The sequence below is a fragment of the Pongo abelii genome, chromosome 9 (genome assembly GCF_028885655.2).
Source record: "Pongo abelii isolate AG06213 chromosome 9, NHGRI_mPonAbe1-v2.0_pri, whole genome shotgun sequence".
NCBI classification, from domain to species: domain Eukaryota; kingdom Metazoa; phylum Chordata; class Mammalia; order Primates; family Hominidae; genus Pongo; species Pongo abelii.
This window is the reverse complement of record NC_071994.2, coordinates 90,471,684-90,490,564: the sequence shown is the minus strand read 5'-3', so window position 1 is coordinate 90,490,564 and position 18,881 is coordinate 90,471,684. Positions and strand designations below refer to the sequence as shown.

At 40.1% G+C, this 18,881-nt stretch overlaps 1 protein-coding gene and 1 long non-coding RNA gene across 4 annotated transcripts in view; one reads left to right on the top strand and one right to left on the bottom strand.

Moving 5' to 3' along the window:
- Window positions 1-10,951, bottom strand: part of LOC134759422 (uncharacterized) — an 86,756-nt gene extending 75,805 nt beyond the window's left edge. For both annotated transcript variants that reach the window (XR_010135521.1, XR_010135522.1), the window contains exon 1: window positions 10,780-10,951. This is a non-coding gene — a long non-coding RNA (uncharacterized LOC134759422). The remainder of the gene's footprint in view (window positions 1-10,779) is intronic.
- Window positions 10,952-18,881, top strand: part of CTSC (cathepsin C) — a 44,035-nt gene continuing 36,105 nt past the window's right edge. Inside the window, exons 1-2 of one of the 2 annotated variants that reach the window (XM_009246927.4) lie at window positions 10,952-11,334; window positions 13,747-13,892. In XM_009246927.4, coding sequence (XP_009245202.2) covers window positions 11,163-11,334; window positions 13,747-13,892 — 318 coding nt within the window. In that variant the 5' untranslated portion in view covers window positions 10,952-11,162. 2 annotated transcript variants of the gene reach the window in all.

The window sequence follows — 18,881 nt, the reverse complement described above, 5'->3', positions numbered from 1 at the left end:
GGCACGGTGCCTCACGCCTGTAATCCCAGCACTTTGGTTGGCCGAGGTGGGTGGATCACTTGAGGTCAGGAGTTTGAGACCAGCCTGGTCAACATGGCAAAACCCCATCTCTACTAAAAATACAAAAATTAGCCAGGCATGGTGGCGGGCGCCTGTAGTTCCAGCTACCCAGGAGGCTGAGGCAGGAGAATGGCTTGAATCCGGGAGGCAGAGGCTACAACTGAGATCACACTACTGCACTCCAGCCTAGGTGACAGAGCGAGACTGTTTCACAAAAAAAAAAAAGGAAGAAATATAAAATTTATCATCTATTGACACAAATGCTTGGCAAAGGAAAATTTGCTCCCAATAAACCTGACTCTTTTGTTGTTGTTGTTGTTAGAGTTAAACCTGGAGAGTAAGTAGTTTCCATCAACATTAAATAAATATTATTGAGCACCTATTATGTGCTAGGGATATAGTAGTGAATAAGACAGACAAGGCTCAGGCTGCATAGAGTTTATATTCCAGTGAAGCAGATACATAATACACAACAAATTCCAAAAATTACAGGCAATTTTAAGTATTACCTGGAAATAAATAGCGTGATGAAAAATGAAAATGAAACTTAAGCTCCTCAACAGACTGAATGGACCCTTTCTTGGCCAAGGGTATCCCAGAGAAACCTTGAAAACTGAGTTACCAGCCACAGTGGGATGGGAAGTTGGACATGCCTCGTTAAACCCCACTGCTTCCTAACCACCATTAAACTTTCTTTCCTAAGGGTTAAAGCAAGCTTGTCCAACTCACAGCCCATGGGCCACATGCAGCACAGGACGGCTTTGAATACGGACCAACACAAATTTGTAAACTTTCTTAAAACATTATGAGATTTAAGTTGTGTGTGTGTCTTTTTCTTTCTTTCTTTCTTTCTCTCTTTCTTTCTTTCTCTCTTTCTTTCTTTTTTTCTCATCAGCCATTGTTAGTGTTAGTGTATTTCTTTTTTTTTTTTTTGAGGCAGAGTCTTGCTCTGTCGCCCAGGCTGGAATGCAGTGGCGTGATCTCGGGTTACTGCAAGCTCCACCTCCCAGGTTCACGCCATTCTCCTGCCTCAGCCTTCCAAATAGCTGGGACTACAGGCGCCCACCACCACGCTCAGCTAATTTTGTGTATTTTTTAGTAGAGACACGGTTTCACCATGTTAGGCAGGATGGTCTCGATCTCCTGACCTCGTGATCCGCCTGCCTCGGCCTCCCAAAGTGCTGGGATTACAGGCATGAGCCACCACGCCCGGCCAGTGTTAGTGTATTTCATGCATAGCCAAAGACAATTCTTCTCCCAATGTGGCCCAGTGAAGCCAAAAGTTTGGACAACCCTAAGTTAAACAGAAACCAGCCCTTTGGAAATACTTGCTCCATCACTGATATCAACCAATGCCTGATGCTGCCCCTTCTTTTTGCTGTTTCAACAAGATAACCAACCAGCATTCCTTCCTGATGAGAGACCACCAACCACGGAGTGGTTCTGGAAGTCTATAGGAAGATGAGTAGTGAGGGTTTTTGTGTCCTCTGCTTCACCTTTTGATATGAGAAGGCCAAAAACTCCGCCCTCAGATGGTGCTAATGCCCCATTTTTTGCACATGGTTCCCACAGAGACGCATGGAGCAAAATTGCACATGCACATATTTCTCCTTTCATGAATATTCATGATTCCTCCTATACCTTATTGAATATGTATATTTGTCCACCTCATTCAGTATAAATCCCTGTCTTATTCTTTTCACTCTCGAAATATCTGTTTCTGGCTTCTGGACAGAGGCTACACTTCCTGGCCTGTCAGAATGGCCACCCTGCAGGCTACAACCCTTTATAAGAAACAAAGCTCTCTTTTCTGTATTAACTTTCTCATTTTTCAGTTGACAGTGATAAAAGTGAACAGCTGGAAAAGGCCACCATAGATATTATGGTTAGTGGAGGCCTTTCTGAGAAGGTAAAATATTTATCAGTGAGAATTTCACAAACAGTGAGAATGAGTAGTTTTTTGAAAAATGATGTGAATTATTTCAGGCAGAGAAAAATAGCAAAGTGAAAAGGTAATGAAGAGAGAAGTCTAGAGGGTTTGAGGATCAAAGAGAAAGCAGGTTCCTGGGAGAGTGAACAACTAGAGGATCAAAGGGATAAATGGGGCCAGTGATGTAGGGTCTTCTGGGATTTTATTCAAACATGACAAAAAGGTAGCCTACTGAGGAGTATTAAGCAAGGGAATTAATGATTTACATTTAAATTAAAAAAAAAGGAAAGTGGTGATGATAGACTCAGTCGGACTCACTGATCAGATACGGGGTGGGAGACAGGAGAGGGAAGAGCCAAGGAAGGCACTTAGGTTCCTGGCTTGTGCATTAAATTCAATGAAAAGAAAATGAAATTAGAAAGTAATTGCCATAGTCCAGCAAGAAATTATGGCATATTGGACCAGAGTGGTATTGGTGGAAACAGAGCAAAGTGGACACATTCATGAAGTTTGTCCTTGTCTCTTCAGCATTTCTCTTACTAGTGTGGTCTATGGGATAATCCTCATCTATTAGCAAACAATAACGCTTCTGAAAATTTTCATTTCAAAAACTTGGTTTATTTAACAGAAATAGTGAAGTGAGAATGGGATCACACAGTAGAGACTATCTCAGTAATTCACAGTTCCACAGGTGACTCAACATGCATCATGTGTATAGTTCATTTGTAAAATCTTTGTTTTTCTTGATTTCATATTTGTCTGCATCAATAATTAGACAAAATCTCATTCTCTTAACTCCACTCTAACAATCGGACTTAAAGCCAGAAGTCTTGTTGATTATCAACTTTCTATTCACCAGTAGTATTTTTATTAAAAAGTCACTTATCGCTTCCGAGCCTCAGTTTCCTTATTTGTAAAATGGGAGTAATAATATCTGGAAGATGATTCTCAGGTTGACACAAAACATGAATGTACTATGCAGCTGGTAATAAGCTATTGAAATAGAAAGCATAATGACTATTTTTCTAATGTTATAAACTCTTATTCCATCACGTTAAAAATTTCCCCTATTATTTTTTACATATCTTAACTGAATAAACCTAGAATATTCAGATGCCTGATATACAAAAGTAACACTAGTGAGCCACAATTTGTAAGGGCTATGCTTTCTGTGGTTTCTCCATTCTTGCAGTTGTGTCATAGTCATCCAACCACTCTCTGCCCATCCCTCTTTGCCTTATGACAAAGGGCACATATTTTTGAGATAGCTGTCAGTGAAAGATCTCAGAGTGGAAAATTATTATAGTGAAGAGGTTTTCAGAGTGTGCTCCAAGGACCTATGGGGATCCTTGCAGGAGTTCTCTACGTTCCTCATTTTCAATTATATATCTGTATAATGCTGGTTTTTTTCATATTCTTCAACTAAAGCAACATATTTCAATAGATGGAATGCAGAAGTAGATAAGACAGCACTCTTTCATTAAGCCAGATATTAAAGATTTTGCAAATCTATAAGATAATGTTGTTCTTCCCATTAATTTTTGTTTGTTTGTTTTGGAACTACAGCTATATCTTCAAGAGTATTACTTTCATTTTTTTTGTTAAATGAATAAGTCAATATTCTATTTTTGTACGTTTCATTTCGAATAGAGTAAATATTATCAGATATTGACTATATAAGCAAAAGCTCTTTGGGTTCTGTATATCGTTTAAGAATGCAAAGGAGTCCTGAGAACAAAACTTTGAGAAACATTGGTATTGTGCAATCAACCAAGCTGGGCAGCATTACCAAAGCAAACCTGTTATTTCTTTTCGTCCACCATAATAGTAAGGTCTAATTAGCTGAGTTTTCTTGCACAGAAATTTCATTATTCTCTCCTTCTGCCTTCCTTCCTGCTTAGCTTCATATCTTTTTTCCTTTCTTTTATACATTTTATTGAGTGAATAAATGAATAAACATTTACCAGGTTCTGTGATGAACCTTGATGTACGAAAATAATATATTCCTGCTGTCAAGGAGCATGGAGCCTTATGGAAAAGACAGTCATTCACTCAGATAATTGTAATGAATTATGAATGCAGGAGCATGGGGTCATAGGAGAGAGAGTTTTGACATCTGCCTAGAAGATCAGGAGACAGAAACAGAGTACAGTACCCAGGACATCATAAGGCCTGAACAAATGGTCCAGCCTCCTTCTTATGCTTTGAATCAACCCATAATTTCAAACAGAAGTTTCTCCATTGTGGCTGCCATGGTGGCGCTCTGCTCCCATTTCTCTTCCAGAGAGCACCTGCCATAGGGGTGTCCTTTGCTGACAGCTTCCAGCCATCATGGCTTCAGGATTCACCTCAGCTTTTCAATCAAGGCCAACTGCTAAGTGCAGCACAGGTATGAGGCCTGGCCATTTGGGCTTAAGCCAAGCTCCCTTATGGGCAGTCTTTGCACCAGAGTTCCCTGCTAGGCTGGCCGAGGCTATCTCAGAGGTGTATCTCTAAGTCTTCTTTGCCCCAGTCCTCTTTCCCTCCTTCTTTAGCAGGTGTCAGAGAACTACCCTGTCATCTGAGTTTCTCTTCTTATTCCTGTTCCTTCCCTCCTTTTTCTTCCACAGGCATTGCTCTCTAATAAATTATTTGAGCCTCAATTTGATCAGAGATAAAATAGAAATCAGGTAATACTTTCTTTATACAATTGTGAGATGATTAAATGGGATAATATTAATATATGTTTGTTATTTTGGTAAAATGTAAAGTGGTAAATAAAATTATTATGATCATTATCATTACTACTAATTACAGAGGTATATACAATAGCAAACAACATAGTATAATATTAATATATCAAATTCTTCCTCTAAGATCTTTCTTAGTTTTGATATGTATTCTAGCATAGTTTTTCCAATTTATTCATGAGGCAGAGAACATAGAAATCATACTGTTCTTTGCCAAATATTATGAATTATAGATAGATTTATATCAATCATAATATTCATTTATTCAACAAATATTTGAACTTTTATTTTGTGCTAGGAGTTATTCAGATTGCTAGGATTACATTGAACTGTATTTGGAATCTATTGTCTAATTAGTAAGGAAAATTTTCCAATAGAAATACACACAGTAATACATGTATGTAGTCAGATCTCCACAGAAATCTGTATTATCTTATTTAGTCTTCTCGGAGCCAGGTGAGGTAGTAGTCATTGGGAATATAATTACAAACATTTTACAGGTGAGAAAACCAAGGCACAAAAAGAAGTAAAATAACTTTCTCAAAATTAAACAGCTGCTGAGTGTCAGAACCAGACTTCAAATAGAGGTAGTCTGGCTGGAGTCCTTGCCATTAATATGTAAGCCAGTGATTCTCAAATTTTAGTTTATATCAGGATCCTCTCAAAGGTAATTGTTAAAACACAAATTGCTGGGATTTACCCAGACATTTTCTTATTTGGTAGATATGGGACTCAGGAATTTGCATTTCTAACAAATTCCGAGGGCACGCTACTGTGGTTTGAATATAGTTGTCCACTAAAATTTATGTGTTAAATTCATGTGTTAGAAGTTTGGTTACCAATGCAACAGTGTTGAAAGGTGGGGCTTTTCAGAGTTGATTGGGTCATAAGAGCTCTGCCTTCACTAATGGATTAATCCAATCATAGATTAATGGATTATGGGCTATGAAGGAAGTGAGTTAGTTATCATGAAAGTGAATGTGTTATAAAAACCAGTTTCTCCATTTCTTGTGAGCTTCCTCACCGTGTGATGCCTTGCACCACCTCTAGACTCTGCAGAGTCGCCACTGGAAGGAGACGGAGACCCTCACCAGTTGTGGCCACCTGACCATGGACTTCCTAGCCTCCAGAACTGTAAGAAATAAAAGTCTTTTCTTTATAATTACCCAGTCTCAGTTATTCAGTTATAACAACAGAAAATCAACTAACACAGAAAATTGGTACAAAGAAGTCGGGCTGTTGCTAATAGTGAATACCTGAAAATACAAACATGGCTTTGAAACTGGGTAATGAACAGTCTGGAAGAATTTGGATGAGCGGGCTAGAAAAAGCTTGTATCACTGTGAATGGAGCATTAAGGCTGATTCTGGTGAGGGTTTAGTAAAACAAAAAGCTAGAGAAAGTCTGAAACTCCTTAGAGATCAGTTAAGTGGTCATGATCAGAATGCTGATAGAAATATGAACAGAAAAGACCATTCCGATGAGGTCCCAGATGGAAATGAGGAACAAGGTATTGGAAACTGGAGTAAAGGCCATCGCTGCTATAAACTGGCTAAGACCTTGGCTAAATTGTGTCCGTGTCCTAGGACTTCATGAAATGCAGAACCTAACAGTGATAAACTAGGATATCTGGTGGAAGGAATATCTAAGCAGCAAAGTATTTAGGCTACTAAATGCCTTCTTTTAGCTACTTATAGTAAGATATAAGAAAAAAACAGAATAGAAAAAAATTAGAAAATTTGAAGCCTGGGCATCTTAAGAGTGAAAGGGGTGTTTGGGTATGGTGAAGAGATTTCTAAAGAGGTCACCATGGATAGAATGAAGCCAAAGGCTATCTAAGACAATGAAGTTAAAAACCCCAGAGGCATTTCTGGGATCTTTGAGGCTGCCCCTTCCTCATAGGCCCTGAGCTCTAAGAGGGCAGAATAATTCCGGGGGATGGACTGCTGCCCAGGGCTGCTTTGGGTCTCTACTCCCTGCATTCCAGCACACTGCCCCTCAGCGCCCCCAGCTGTGGTTCAAGCAGCCACAGGTGCAGATTAACCTGCAGCTCTAGGATGTACAAGTGGTAAACCATGGCAGTATCCATGTGGTACTAATTCTGCAGGTGCATAGAATGCAAGAGCTGTGGAGGCCTGGCAGCCTCCATTTAGATTTTGAAGAATGTGTTGGACTGTCTGGGGGTAGAGCTACTGCAGAGAGCTTCCACTAGGGCAATACCAAGTGGAACAGTGGAACTGGGGCTGTTGCAGAGGGCCCCCCTAAGGGCAATGCCTAATGCAGCTGTAAGAGCCAGACTGCCACCAAAGGCCCCAGAACAGTAGAGCCACCAGCAGTATGCAATACCTGCCTGGGAAAGCTGAGAGCACCAGGGTGCCTTGAAGCCTCCTGAAATACCCCATCCCCCAATGTGCACAAGATGCTGGACACGGAATCAAGAAAGATTATTCTCCAGCCTTAAAATTTAAGTCTTCTCTGCTGAGTTTTTGACTTGCTTGGGCCTGTTACTTCTTTCTTCTGGCCTATTTGTCTCTTTTGGAAAGGGAGTGTATACCCTATACCTGTCCCACCATTGTATCTAGGAAGTAGATAACTTGTTTTGATTTCACAAACTCACAGATGACACATTAGATTTTTGAGTTGGTGCTGGAACAAATTAAGTCTTTTGGGACTACTAGGATGGAATGACTGTATTTTGAATTGTGAGAAGGCCATGAATTCTGGGGGCCAGGGACAGAATGCTGTGGTTTGAATACAGGTTGTCCCCCAAAAGTCATGTGTTGAGAGGTGGGACCTTTGAGAAGTGATTGGCAGTGCCCTCATGAACGGATGAATGTATCATGGATTAATAGATTAATGGATTATGGAGTTATCAAGGGTTAGTTATCATGAGGGTGAGTCTGTAACAAGCACTAGTTTGGCCATCTCTTATGACCCCCTTTGCCATGTGATACCCTGTACTACCTTGGGACTCTGCAAAGAGTCTCAACCAGCAAGAACTTACCTGTCTAGGACTTACCTGTCTCTAGAACTATAATTTTCAACAATTATAGTTGAACAACTATAATTTTGAACAACAAATAATTTTCTTTGTTTTAAATTACCGAGTTTCAGGTATTCAGTTCTAGCAACAGAAAACAGACTAAGACAGATGCTGATGTCCCTTGTCCTAGGCTACACTTTGAGAACCACTGCTAAGTAATGCTGCCTCTTTGTAAACCTGCTTTTAATGATGAGAACCTAGTGACAGACTGTGTTTTGCACATAAGCTCACTTTTGCTTTATATAATTTTAACATATACTGAATTTTTGGGAATGCAACCTCTTGATAAACCTTCAACAGAAAATTCTACTTTGTTCCCCTGGGAATTTGACCAAGAATTGTCTAACATCAACAACTTTGGTATGGTGTTTGAGAGATTATTTGATAAGGATTTGAGTTATAACTCATCAGAAATCATTTGTATTCTCAGAAAAAAGTTCGTATCACATTTACCATGATTCTACAATTTTACATAGAAGTGAAACCACCTTTGCGAAAATTATAACTGTGAAAGAAATCAGACCTAATTGACTCCATCTGGCTTCTAACCTTTAAGCTGTCCTTTTTCATTCCTGGGCATAGGTGGAACAAACTTTGGGAAGTAATTCAGTTCATGGTTTGATTCTGAAACAAAATTGATAATAGCCCTTTCTCGAAAAGACGCCCTTCTTCCCTGGGGACCAGTCTGCCTTTGCAGGACTAACAAATTAGCTACGAGATTAGAAATCACAGTTTAGGGGTCATGTGGCCTCTGGCTCCAAGAGTCTGCACCCTCCCTCCCTCCAAGTTGCTCCTAGGGATAACATCTCTATTGTAAAATCTAAGATCAGTGCTTGAGATATTTTACAGACCCTGCACTCCATAGATCAGCTAACACCACTGAGACCAGCAATCTGGCTCAACCATATCTGCCATCCCACCCAGGAACAGAAGACAGCAAGAAAAACCTACTTAGACCCCCTATGATTCCATCTCCAACTTGACCAATCAGCATTCCCCACTTCCCAAGCCCCTACCCACCAAATTATCTTTGAAAACTCTGATCCCTGAATGCTCGGGGAGACTGAGTGATAATAAAACTCCCGTCTCCCCCACAGCTGGCTCTGCATGAATTACTCTTCCTCCATTGCAATTCCCCTGTCTTGATAAATTGGCTCTGTCTAGGCAGCAGGCCAGGTGAATCCATTGGGTGGTTACAGAAGTGTGAAGAGCAAGTATCTGAGTGCCTCATTATGTTTTCCAACACAGTCAAACTTGAACATTTCACATGATGGGATATATCTTATTATATTAGAAATATATTTAAAATATCTGATTTCTTCTTTATATTACATTTGGCATTACTTTTCTTTTTATTAAGTGTGTAAGTGGTTTATATATTAATTTCATTTCAGAATAGTAAAGGATTTGGGGTCTGTTCGGTTTGAGAATCAATTTTGTGTGTGTGTGGAATGGAGAGTTAGTAGTTATTTTTGAGAAAGAACAGTATGGGAATTATTAGATTAGTAGAAATAAACTAAACTGAAAATCAATGTGCCTGAGGTTCATTCTTAAATCTCACTGAGTGGCAATATGACATTCAGCAAGTGATTTAACTCTCTGAATCTCCATTTCCCAATTTTAAAATGAATCCATTAGACTAAGAGGTCCCCAAGATCTTTTTCTATTATTCAATCATTGAATAAAGACTGTTTTAAACTACTTTACAATTAAGTGTGTTACTTTGATTACGTTCATCAAAGAAATTTCAATCTAAACTGGCTCTTCAATATTGATGACCTAATACAAATTTTGATGTTTTAACAATCAGTAACACACTTTCCCAGAGATTCAGGAAGGGAAGCTTAATCTGTCATGGTATCTTTAAATAAATAGTGTGTTAGCTTAATTATACAATGTCAGCTTTTAATTCTAAGAAGGTATATAAAACCTAAAAGTAAGGTGTTCCCCAACTCCCCCCACCAACCCCGCCCCAGGCTTTTGAAATTTGTGCCCCCATTGAAGAGTATTTTCACCTCTGAACTTTCAAGGACAACTCCTTTTGCCTCATTGAAACTGGCTTTCAAGCTTGGCAACCAAGATAAGAATATTAAGTACACTTATTTTAACACTCAAGGACACTTTCTGAATAAACCAGAATCTAGGGAGATATAAATGAATAATTTGGACCTGCTCTCTTTGAATGTTTATAATCTGGTGGAAAAAAAATGGACATATGAATATTGATTTGTGACCAGTGTAAAGGGGGCAAAAATTCATATCCCAAAGAAAACGGGGACACATCAGGTCTGTCTTGTTCATCACTGTGTCCACAGGGCCTGACACCTAGTAGGCTCACTGGGAGAAAGGAGCCCCAATTACCAACAAAAGCCAGGAAAGAACGGGAGGCTCTTACGGAAAAGGGTGATATTTAAACTGAGCAAGGAGGCACCTGGAAATAGTGCTACCTAATAATTTTTGGCGATCAGACTGGCACACTAGAACGGTTCATAAGACCAGCCTTCTCCCATTGGCTAGCTTCCTTCCTCACCCTTCTCACCCTGGGCAAGCCGCTTCCTCTCTCTGGGCCTCCTGCTTTTCCTCTGTAACATAAAAGGGGTTGAGCAATATCATCTCTGAGAGAGCCATGTGTGTGCGTGCCAGAAAGAAAACCCCCATAACGCTAATACACCAAAACTGCAGGTTTGCACAACAACTGAATTCTGCTGAATGCAAACAGGCAAACAGCATTTACCAGGAAACAAAACAAAATCAAGCACATAAAAAAGTAGGAAGAGTTGAAAAACGGAAGGAAGATAAGTTCTCAAACAGCTGGAATAGTTGATGTTAGCTAGCTAAGTTTTTCAGAGGAAAAAAAAATTTGGTTATGAGGCAACTGGACCTGAGAAAAAAGACTAAAGGGGAAGACTAGCAAGTAAAACAGAACTCCACTTGCTAGATCTCTCCTTCTGTCGCGCTCTTTCACCTGACCCACCCCCTTATTCCCCCCACATCCTTTCCTTCTCTCCCTACGTTACTGCACAGGAACGAAGTCTGGGTCATGTGAGGACTTCTTGTGGGTCTTAAATCCTCTTTTTGTCACCCTGGCCGTGCAAAATTTTGAAACGTCCCTCGGCAAAAAAAAAAAAAAAAAAAAAAAAAATCTGTGCCTGGGATCTTCCCTAGTTCTGGGTCCACTTGCAGTAAAGTGAGGGGCAGCGCGCGCTCCCAAGTCCCCGCTTCAGGGACGGGCACTCGCCTGGCGCCCAACCCCCAATCCCCTGCTGCTCAGTGATCCCGCCCCCGGGTTTCCGGGCCGGCGTAGCTATTTCTAGGCGGGCGCCTAGCGGTGGACTCACCGCTAGCCCGCAGCGCTCGGCTTCCTGGTAACTCTTCACCTCTTCTCTCAGCTCCCGGCAGCATGGGTCCTGGGCCCGCCTCGCTGCTCGCCGCCCTCCTGCTGCTTCTCTCCGGCGACCGCGCCGTGCGCTGCGACACACCTGCCAACTGCACCTATCTTGACCTGCTGGGTACCTGGGTCTTCCAGGTGGGCTCCAGCGGTTCCCAGCGCGATGTCAACTGCTCGGTTATGGGTAAGCCGCCGGCTCGGCAGTCCTCCGGGTCGTCCTTTCTGCCCTTGAGCCCCTAACGCAGCGCCACGCCAACTACCGCTTCCCCCCAGGCAGACGCTTGTGGGTGGCCAGAGCATCTTGACTGGATTCGGGGACCTTTGGGGACCTTCTTCCCCCAGGCCCGCGAAATTAAAGTTCATCTGCTGAGAACTTCTAACTCCACACTTTATTGGTTATCTTGGGGACCCAACACTTTTATCAAGAACTTTTTTATCCCTCCCGCTTAATTTTGTTTGCTTTGAGGGAGACTTGGGAACTGCAATCGTTTGATTCTCCAGTCCGATCTGGTAGCGTTATTTTTAAAATTTATTTTTATTTTTTATTACTATTGTACTAGTGAAGATAGATGAGCTCAAAGACTGTCGAGGATATAGCAAGAAGTTTTCTCTTTTTGTTAGATGGTGGGAAAGGGACTTTCTGCCCAGCGATTTTGGTTTGAGCGTGTGTTGATGAGTACTAGAAAACGTCTAGTACCACTCTGCGTTGTTTCATGCATTGCAGGGAGCTAAAAATTAAAAAAAATAATAATAATAACAAAGAAAACTTAACTCTGAACCTAGTAATTAGAAATGCCCAGAGTCGTGCACAATGCTTGGCTCATGGAAGGCTCTCAATAAATACCTAGTGTTTGAACATACTGGAGATATTCCATATGCTTTCAGATAACATGGTTACCCCTAGAACAAAACCTAGTGAAGGGGGTGGGGTGGAAAAAAGACAATCACTAGTTAGAAGAGTCACACTGTGGTCTACCCAAACCCTCTTACAGCCTGTGACTTTTGCAGAGTCAGTAAAAAATCAGCTATAATTTTCTTGTCAGCAGAACAAAGATTAAGTCATTTGTTACTAAAGAAAGACCTTTTTAACTGACTGTATAGCATTTCATAATCCTGAACATTGTAACTTTTTTTTTTTTTGAGAATGGAGTCTTGCTCTGTCACCCAGGCTTAGTGCAGTGGCGGGATCTCGGCTCACTGCAACCTCCGCCTCCTGGGTTCAAGCGTTCTCCTGCCTCAATCTCCCGAGTAGCTAGGATTACAGGCACATGCCACCACGCCCGGCTAATATTTTGTATTTTTAGTAGAGACGGGTTTCACTGTGTTAGCCAGGATGGTCTCGATCTCCTGACCTCGTGATCCGCCCGCCTCAGCCTTCCAAAGTACTGAGATTACAGGCGGGAGTCACCACGCCCGGCCTTTTTTTTTTTTTTTTTTTTTTTTTAATTTGAGTTTGAAGGTTGGGGCAGAAAGAGATCAGGATTTGCACTGCCCTGTCACATGCAATCTCCCATGTCAGAGCATTAATCTCAAACATGGAAAAACTGTAAAATATAGAACTCTCCAGATGGACACAGCTGAACCATTTTCAGGTAGGCTCTGCCTATAAAATTACCTTTGGCCTTAATCCAGTAATTAAAGGCACCCACAGGTCTGAGCCCTCATCTATAAAGGTTAAACGTTTCATTCCTATCAGCACAAATTAGTTTTATAGGATACAAACCTCTAGTTTGCTGAATAAACTTTGGAAGGATTCAGATTATGAGGTTCTAAACTGTAGAGCCTTTGAGGAGAAAGGTACCCCATTTCTTCTCCGAATAGATCATTTTCTGTCTTCTCCTGGGCTTAGCACATTGTTTTCCTTAGGATCTGATAGTCTGTTTATTTATCTTTTTGTTGTCATACCTTTTATTCTTGCATTTCCCACTTTTGACTAGCATTTTGCCTTTTCTCCGTTTCCGGAAGCCTGTAATTTTCAACATTCCCCGTTTCTCCTTTTCTTCAGTGGAAAAATTTCTTCAGTGTTGGGATGCTCTGGAAAGGTGCTGTACTTTTGGGGGTCTCCCTGCCTGCTGGGCTGCATAGCATATCTCTCTTTTTTGAGACAAGGTCTCTCTGTGTTGCCCAGGTTGGAATGCAGTTGTGCAATCATAGCTCACTGCAGCCTCCAACTCCTGGGCTCAAGCAGTCCTCCCACCTCAGCCTCAGCCGCTCAAATAGCTGGGACTACAGGCAAGCACCGCCATAACCAGCTAATTTTTAAAAAGTATTTTTATAGAGACAGGGTCTCACTATGTTGCCCAAACTAGTCTTGAAGTCCTGACCTCAGCCCCTCAAAGTGCTAGGATTACAGGCGTGAGCCACTGCTTCTGCTTGCATTATCTCAAATTTTTAGAGCCTAACTGCACAGTCTTGCCTGAGAGCAGGAACTGTTTGAGGCAACAAGATGGAGCCTCTGGTTTCTTCACTAGGCAGACTGCTCAAACTGGGTAGCATGAAAGGAAAGCAGCACAATTATAATTGAAATTGGGGGATTCTTTCCCCTATTGAAATCCAAATAATTTTCCTTTATTGTGCTTTTTTTTTTTTTCTTTAGGACCACAAGAAAAAAAAGTAGTGGTGCACCTTCAGAAGCTGGATACAGCATATGATGACCTTGGCAATTCTGGCCATTTCACCATCATTTACAACCAAGGCTTTGAGATTGTGTTGAATGACTACAAGTGGTTTGCCTTTTTTAAGGTTAGTTTTGTTGGAAGTTGGATTTACATTTTCAGTGATTTGATATCTGAAACCTCTTCTGATTAGTAGACCCTCAGAATTTTAATTTTAGATTAAGAAGATAACTGGAATTGACACCAGTCTTCCTAAGAGTAGTAGTTGGTATAATTTTGCCACTTTATTTAAAATTATGATTTTAGTAGGTTTAAGAAATACCAACGCTACGTTTGAATATGTATAAATTATGTTTAAAATTTACATTTTGGTAAGTATGACTAAATTCTTAATTTATTTTCATTATTACTACCACTTTATTTCTAAATGTTGCCATAGTCATTTGGTTTTGTTCTGAATCTGTAGGAAAGATATAGAGATTACACATTTTGTTTTCTTGCAGTTATTATGCTATCCTTCCTTTCACTACCTGTTGGCTATGAGGTAGTGATAGGCCTAAATGATTCATTACGCTAAATGTACTAAATATGTTGAGTAATTTTTTCTTCTAAACTAAGAGAAAGAGAGAACCTAGGAGTTACTCCCTTAGGCTGGTTAAAGTAAAAGGTAGCCAAGTCAACCCAGCTTGTTTCCTTCTCTCACTAGGAAAGAACTATTTCATTCTCCTAACACACTGCTTCCAATTGCAAACATACTCACGGTTAAAATAGTTTAGCACAAATTGCAGCCCATTTCATTTGTTCTTCTCAAGCTGGAACTTTTCAGCTAAATATTAAATGGTTCAAGTAAATTGGATACATAAGCCTGAAACTAGGCTTTTCTCCTTATACATAGAGTATAATTAAAGACAGACTTTTTCATGGTGAAAGGTTTACAGCCTTTAAAACATCCGGAAAGAAGTGGGAAAGTAGGGAATAACTCTGTTAAATATGATAAAAGGCAAAGCACCAACAAAGGCCTAGTTCTAAACTTGTTATAATTTCTTATGGGAGTTGTGGTTTGTCACAAGGTTATGGCGGTCCAAGCAAGTTTACAACATTTTTTAGAATAATAACTCCCAGAAATATTTTTAAAACAAAGACCTTTCTTTAATATGGAAAAAAAATGATGAAATAGAGAGGAAGAGGTTGCCTCTCCTCAACTGGATTTGCTGGTATGATGTGCAGCTGGTGGAAACCAGTTTGTCCACGCTAGCTGTTGATGGCCACCGGTCCACTGAATTAGTGGAAACCCATGCTTAACCAGTTGTTAACTATTTTTAGTATCATTTCCAGATGGTATGCATTTTTTTTTGGTAAAAAACATACTTATAATAGTATCTATATAAATTTTAAAAATTGTAGTGTATATGTGGTATATTTAACCTGAAAATAATCTTCGGTGTATATGTTGATGAGCCTAGGCCTTTGAACACCTCTTACAGTGACTCTGTCACAGCCCTTCAAAGGTTCTTTGACTTCAGATTAAGAATCAATTGCCTGTGGGATGCATGTGCAAAGGAAGAGATATTCAAGGCAATTGTTACCATGTACCATAAACCTTGTACATAATTTTCTGTCGTTTTCTTTTCCTCTGTCTCTGTCTCTTCTTTGACGCACAATAGACACCTAGTCAATTTATTACAAAAAAAAAAAAATGAATGAATGAAATGGAATTCAGTTGGGAAATAGGTTAAATAAATTATTTAGGAGATGAGGAGTAGATAAAAATAGACAAGTACATAGTTTATTCTTTTGACTTAGAAAACTTTTGATTCTTAAATTCTGCGGAATTGGAGAAACTGGTGGGGAAACTTCTAAAATCATTATTTAATTACCAGAGATGTAATAGATATAGACAGAAGCAGTTTTCTTCTTTTATTATTTTTTCATCAGTTTGTTCTTAGCTTAAATAGTAGTCCAAAGCTGGTAGGGATAGAGGGAATTAGCTGGTGGCTGAATGAAGAATTGTATCACTTCTTGTGAATCACGGTGTAAGTACATTTGGTGTTTTGCCATTGCCTAAGAACATTAGTCACATTAGGTCAATAGAAAATCACTTCTTAAAGCCAAATAAAGTTATATGTGTTCCCAACCATAAGTTGGAAAGAATTAATATATATGCTGTTGGAGGGTAGAACCCTGCCTAATCATATGGTTCTGGATGGCATTGATCGAATCCTTATTCTTTCATTAGGAATAACAATAGAAAAAATACTCCTGCCCTACTGATTTCAGGATATGTACGTTTTAAAGTGCCCATTTGACAGAACCATTATCAGGGCCATGTTTTCTTTTTCTGCAGAAAAATCAACCACTCTGGTCAGTAGTTAGGTCTTATGGCAAGCACCATAATTTCCTTAGGCAGAGTAGAATATAATAGGATACTTGTTTTTGAAACTTAATATAATCAGGTAGTCCCAGATAAACATAGTTTGCAAAGTGATAAAATGTCATGTTATTTTAGTAAATCCAATTGCAAGAGTGATGGGAAGCAGAGTTTAAAAACTTAAGAAAGATATTAAGATGGAGTTGACTTTGAATAGTAAAGTCATCCACTGTTGATGGGTGACATTTATTAATACAGAAAGTTTACAGATTTTACCACAAGCATCAGGGTATTTCCTGCAGCTGGGGAAACCGTGCTTGAAAGGATGCTTAACTCAAGGAAAACACAAGCCCATTTAATAAGTATTGCATGTGAGAATTGTTCCTATAGAATTAGAAAGCATCTTTTACATTAAAATTTATTTTTGTAAAAGGAGAAAACATCAAAACTTGAGTAGTATTTGCTATTCAAAGAGTCTTACATAAACAAAAACATACTCAACCTACTGCCATTACAGAAATATTTGACATATTCTTGCCATGCTTACCTCCCATCGTTGTTGTTATCCTACAAATCAATTGGATTTTCAAACCTCTCCACTGACTGGAAGCCTACAACTTGCTTCCTTTTACCCTCTTTATATATGCTTCAGATATGCTTGAAGTAGATTGTTTCTTACTGTTCTTGCTGCTCGAGTTTGTTGAGTAGTTGGTACATGCAGAGTATTTGTATGTTATGACATATGTAGGTTTTGTCCATGGTTCCTGGCTCATAACTCACTCCCAAGACCCTTGTTACAGAAACCAGAATCTCTCTCTCTGATCTTCTCCTACCCTCCTTTCATCTGCCCACCGCAGGACTCTAATCTGATTATGGGTTCTAAGACCCTCATACCAGAGAGTATTCTGCCCCATACCTTAGCAGAAGGAACACTGCACAGAGATACCAAGAAGAATCTGAACAGACAGGCCTTGTTAGGTTTAGATCATGCCCTTGTAATCAAATTACATTTCAACATGGTTATCCATGTTTAATCATGTGTATTCAATGAACGCTCCATAAAAGCCCAAGAAGAACAGATTTGAGGGAATTCTGAAGCGCTAAACACGTAGGGTCTGACAGGAAGGTGAAGAAGAACTCATCATGCTGGAAGGGTGGTCCACCCTAACTCCACAGGGACAGAAGCTCCTGTGCCTGGGAACCTTCCAGACCTTGCCCTATGAATCTCTTCAAGTGCCTGTGTATTTACATCCTTTCAAATATCCTTTGTAATAAATCATAAACGTGTTTCCCCGAGTTTTATATGCCACTCTGTCAAATTAATTGAACCCAAAGAGGGGGTTATGGGAACCCCAATTTGAAGCCAGTCCATCAGAAGTTCTGGAGGCCTGGACTTGAGACTGGTGTCTAAAGTGGGCAGGCAGTCTTGGGGACTAAGCCCTTAACGTACGGGATCTGCAACTGTCTCCTGGTAGGTAGCATTGGAGTTGTACTGGAGGACACTGAGCTGGTGTCTGCTGCAGAATTGATTGCTTGCTTGCTGGTGGGGAGAACTTCCTACATATTTTGGGGTCACCGAAATCTTTTGTATTGATTGTTGTTGCTGACTGAGAATAGGAAAAAGCACGTTGAGTAGTTTTTCCACACCCCAGCATTCTTTTAGGCTCCTGCTTTTACCTTCTGCTTCCCTCAGCATCCTGCATCTCACCAGGAGAGTCACAGCTTCTTCCCCATTCTCGGCATTCCACTTCGGAATCAATCAGAATAGCTCCTATTGCTAGAAACTTGCTTTATTAAGTTCTGCTTATTCGGGGCTTATCTGAAAGAGAAACATTTTTTATGATTTGAGATTTCTAAGCCTTTTTAAAACTTGGTTTTAACAGCTTGAGAAATTGGGGGTATAGTAGGGATGGAGATACATGTATTTGGATGTGACTTAAAGCTAGATAAAAGTTTGGAAGGAATAAAACTTTGACATCTAAAGTTTTTGCATAGTTTGAGTTGAGCAGGAGGTACTAGGTATGTTTTTAAAATATTTTTTTCAGCCAGGCACAGTGACTCATACCTGTAATCCCAGCTATTCAGGAGGCTGAGGCAGGAGAATTGCTTGAACCCAGGAGGCAGAGGTTGCAGTGAGCCGCGATCACACCATTGCACTCCAGCCTGGGTGACAGAGCGAGACTCCGTCTCAAAATAATAATAATAATAAAAAATAATGAAAGATTTTTTCTTACTCAGCATCCTCCAGGCATTTTATTATCTGAGCACTTTATGGGAGTTACATATTAAATTTAGGGCCCACTCAGGTGGGTGGGTATCTAAGCATTTGAAATAACCTTATGTAAACTAATAAGGAGTAATTAGGCCTGTGGCAAGATGGAAACAGTCTTAGAGGCATTCAAATTCAAATTTCCTTTAAAACACTGGGCTGGCCAAAACAAAAGACAATACTATCTACAGGCCAGTTTGTAAGATTATCAGATTTTAGTAGCATTTACCATTTCATTGTACTTGGCACACTTTAGCAAATTTGCACTTCTTAAAAGTACCTGCAGGCAATCTCCTATATAAAAACACAATGCAGGCTAACTTGGCTCCTGCCTGTAATTCCAGAACTTTGAGAAGTTGGAGACTAGCCTGGCCAACGTGGTGAAACCTCATCTCCACTAAAAATATGAAAATTAGCCAGGCATAGCGGCGCACGCCTGTAGTCCCAGTTACTTGGGAGGCCGAGGCAGTAGAATCGCT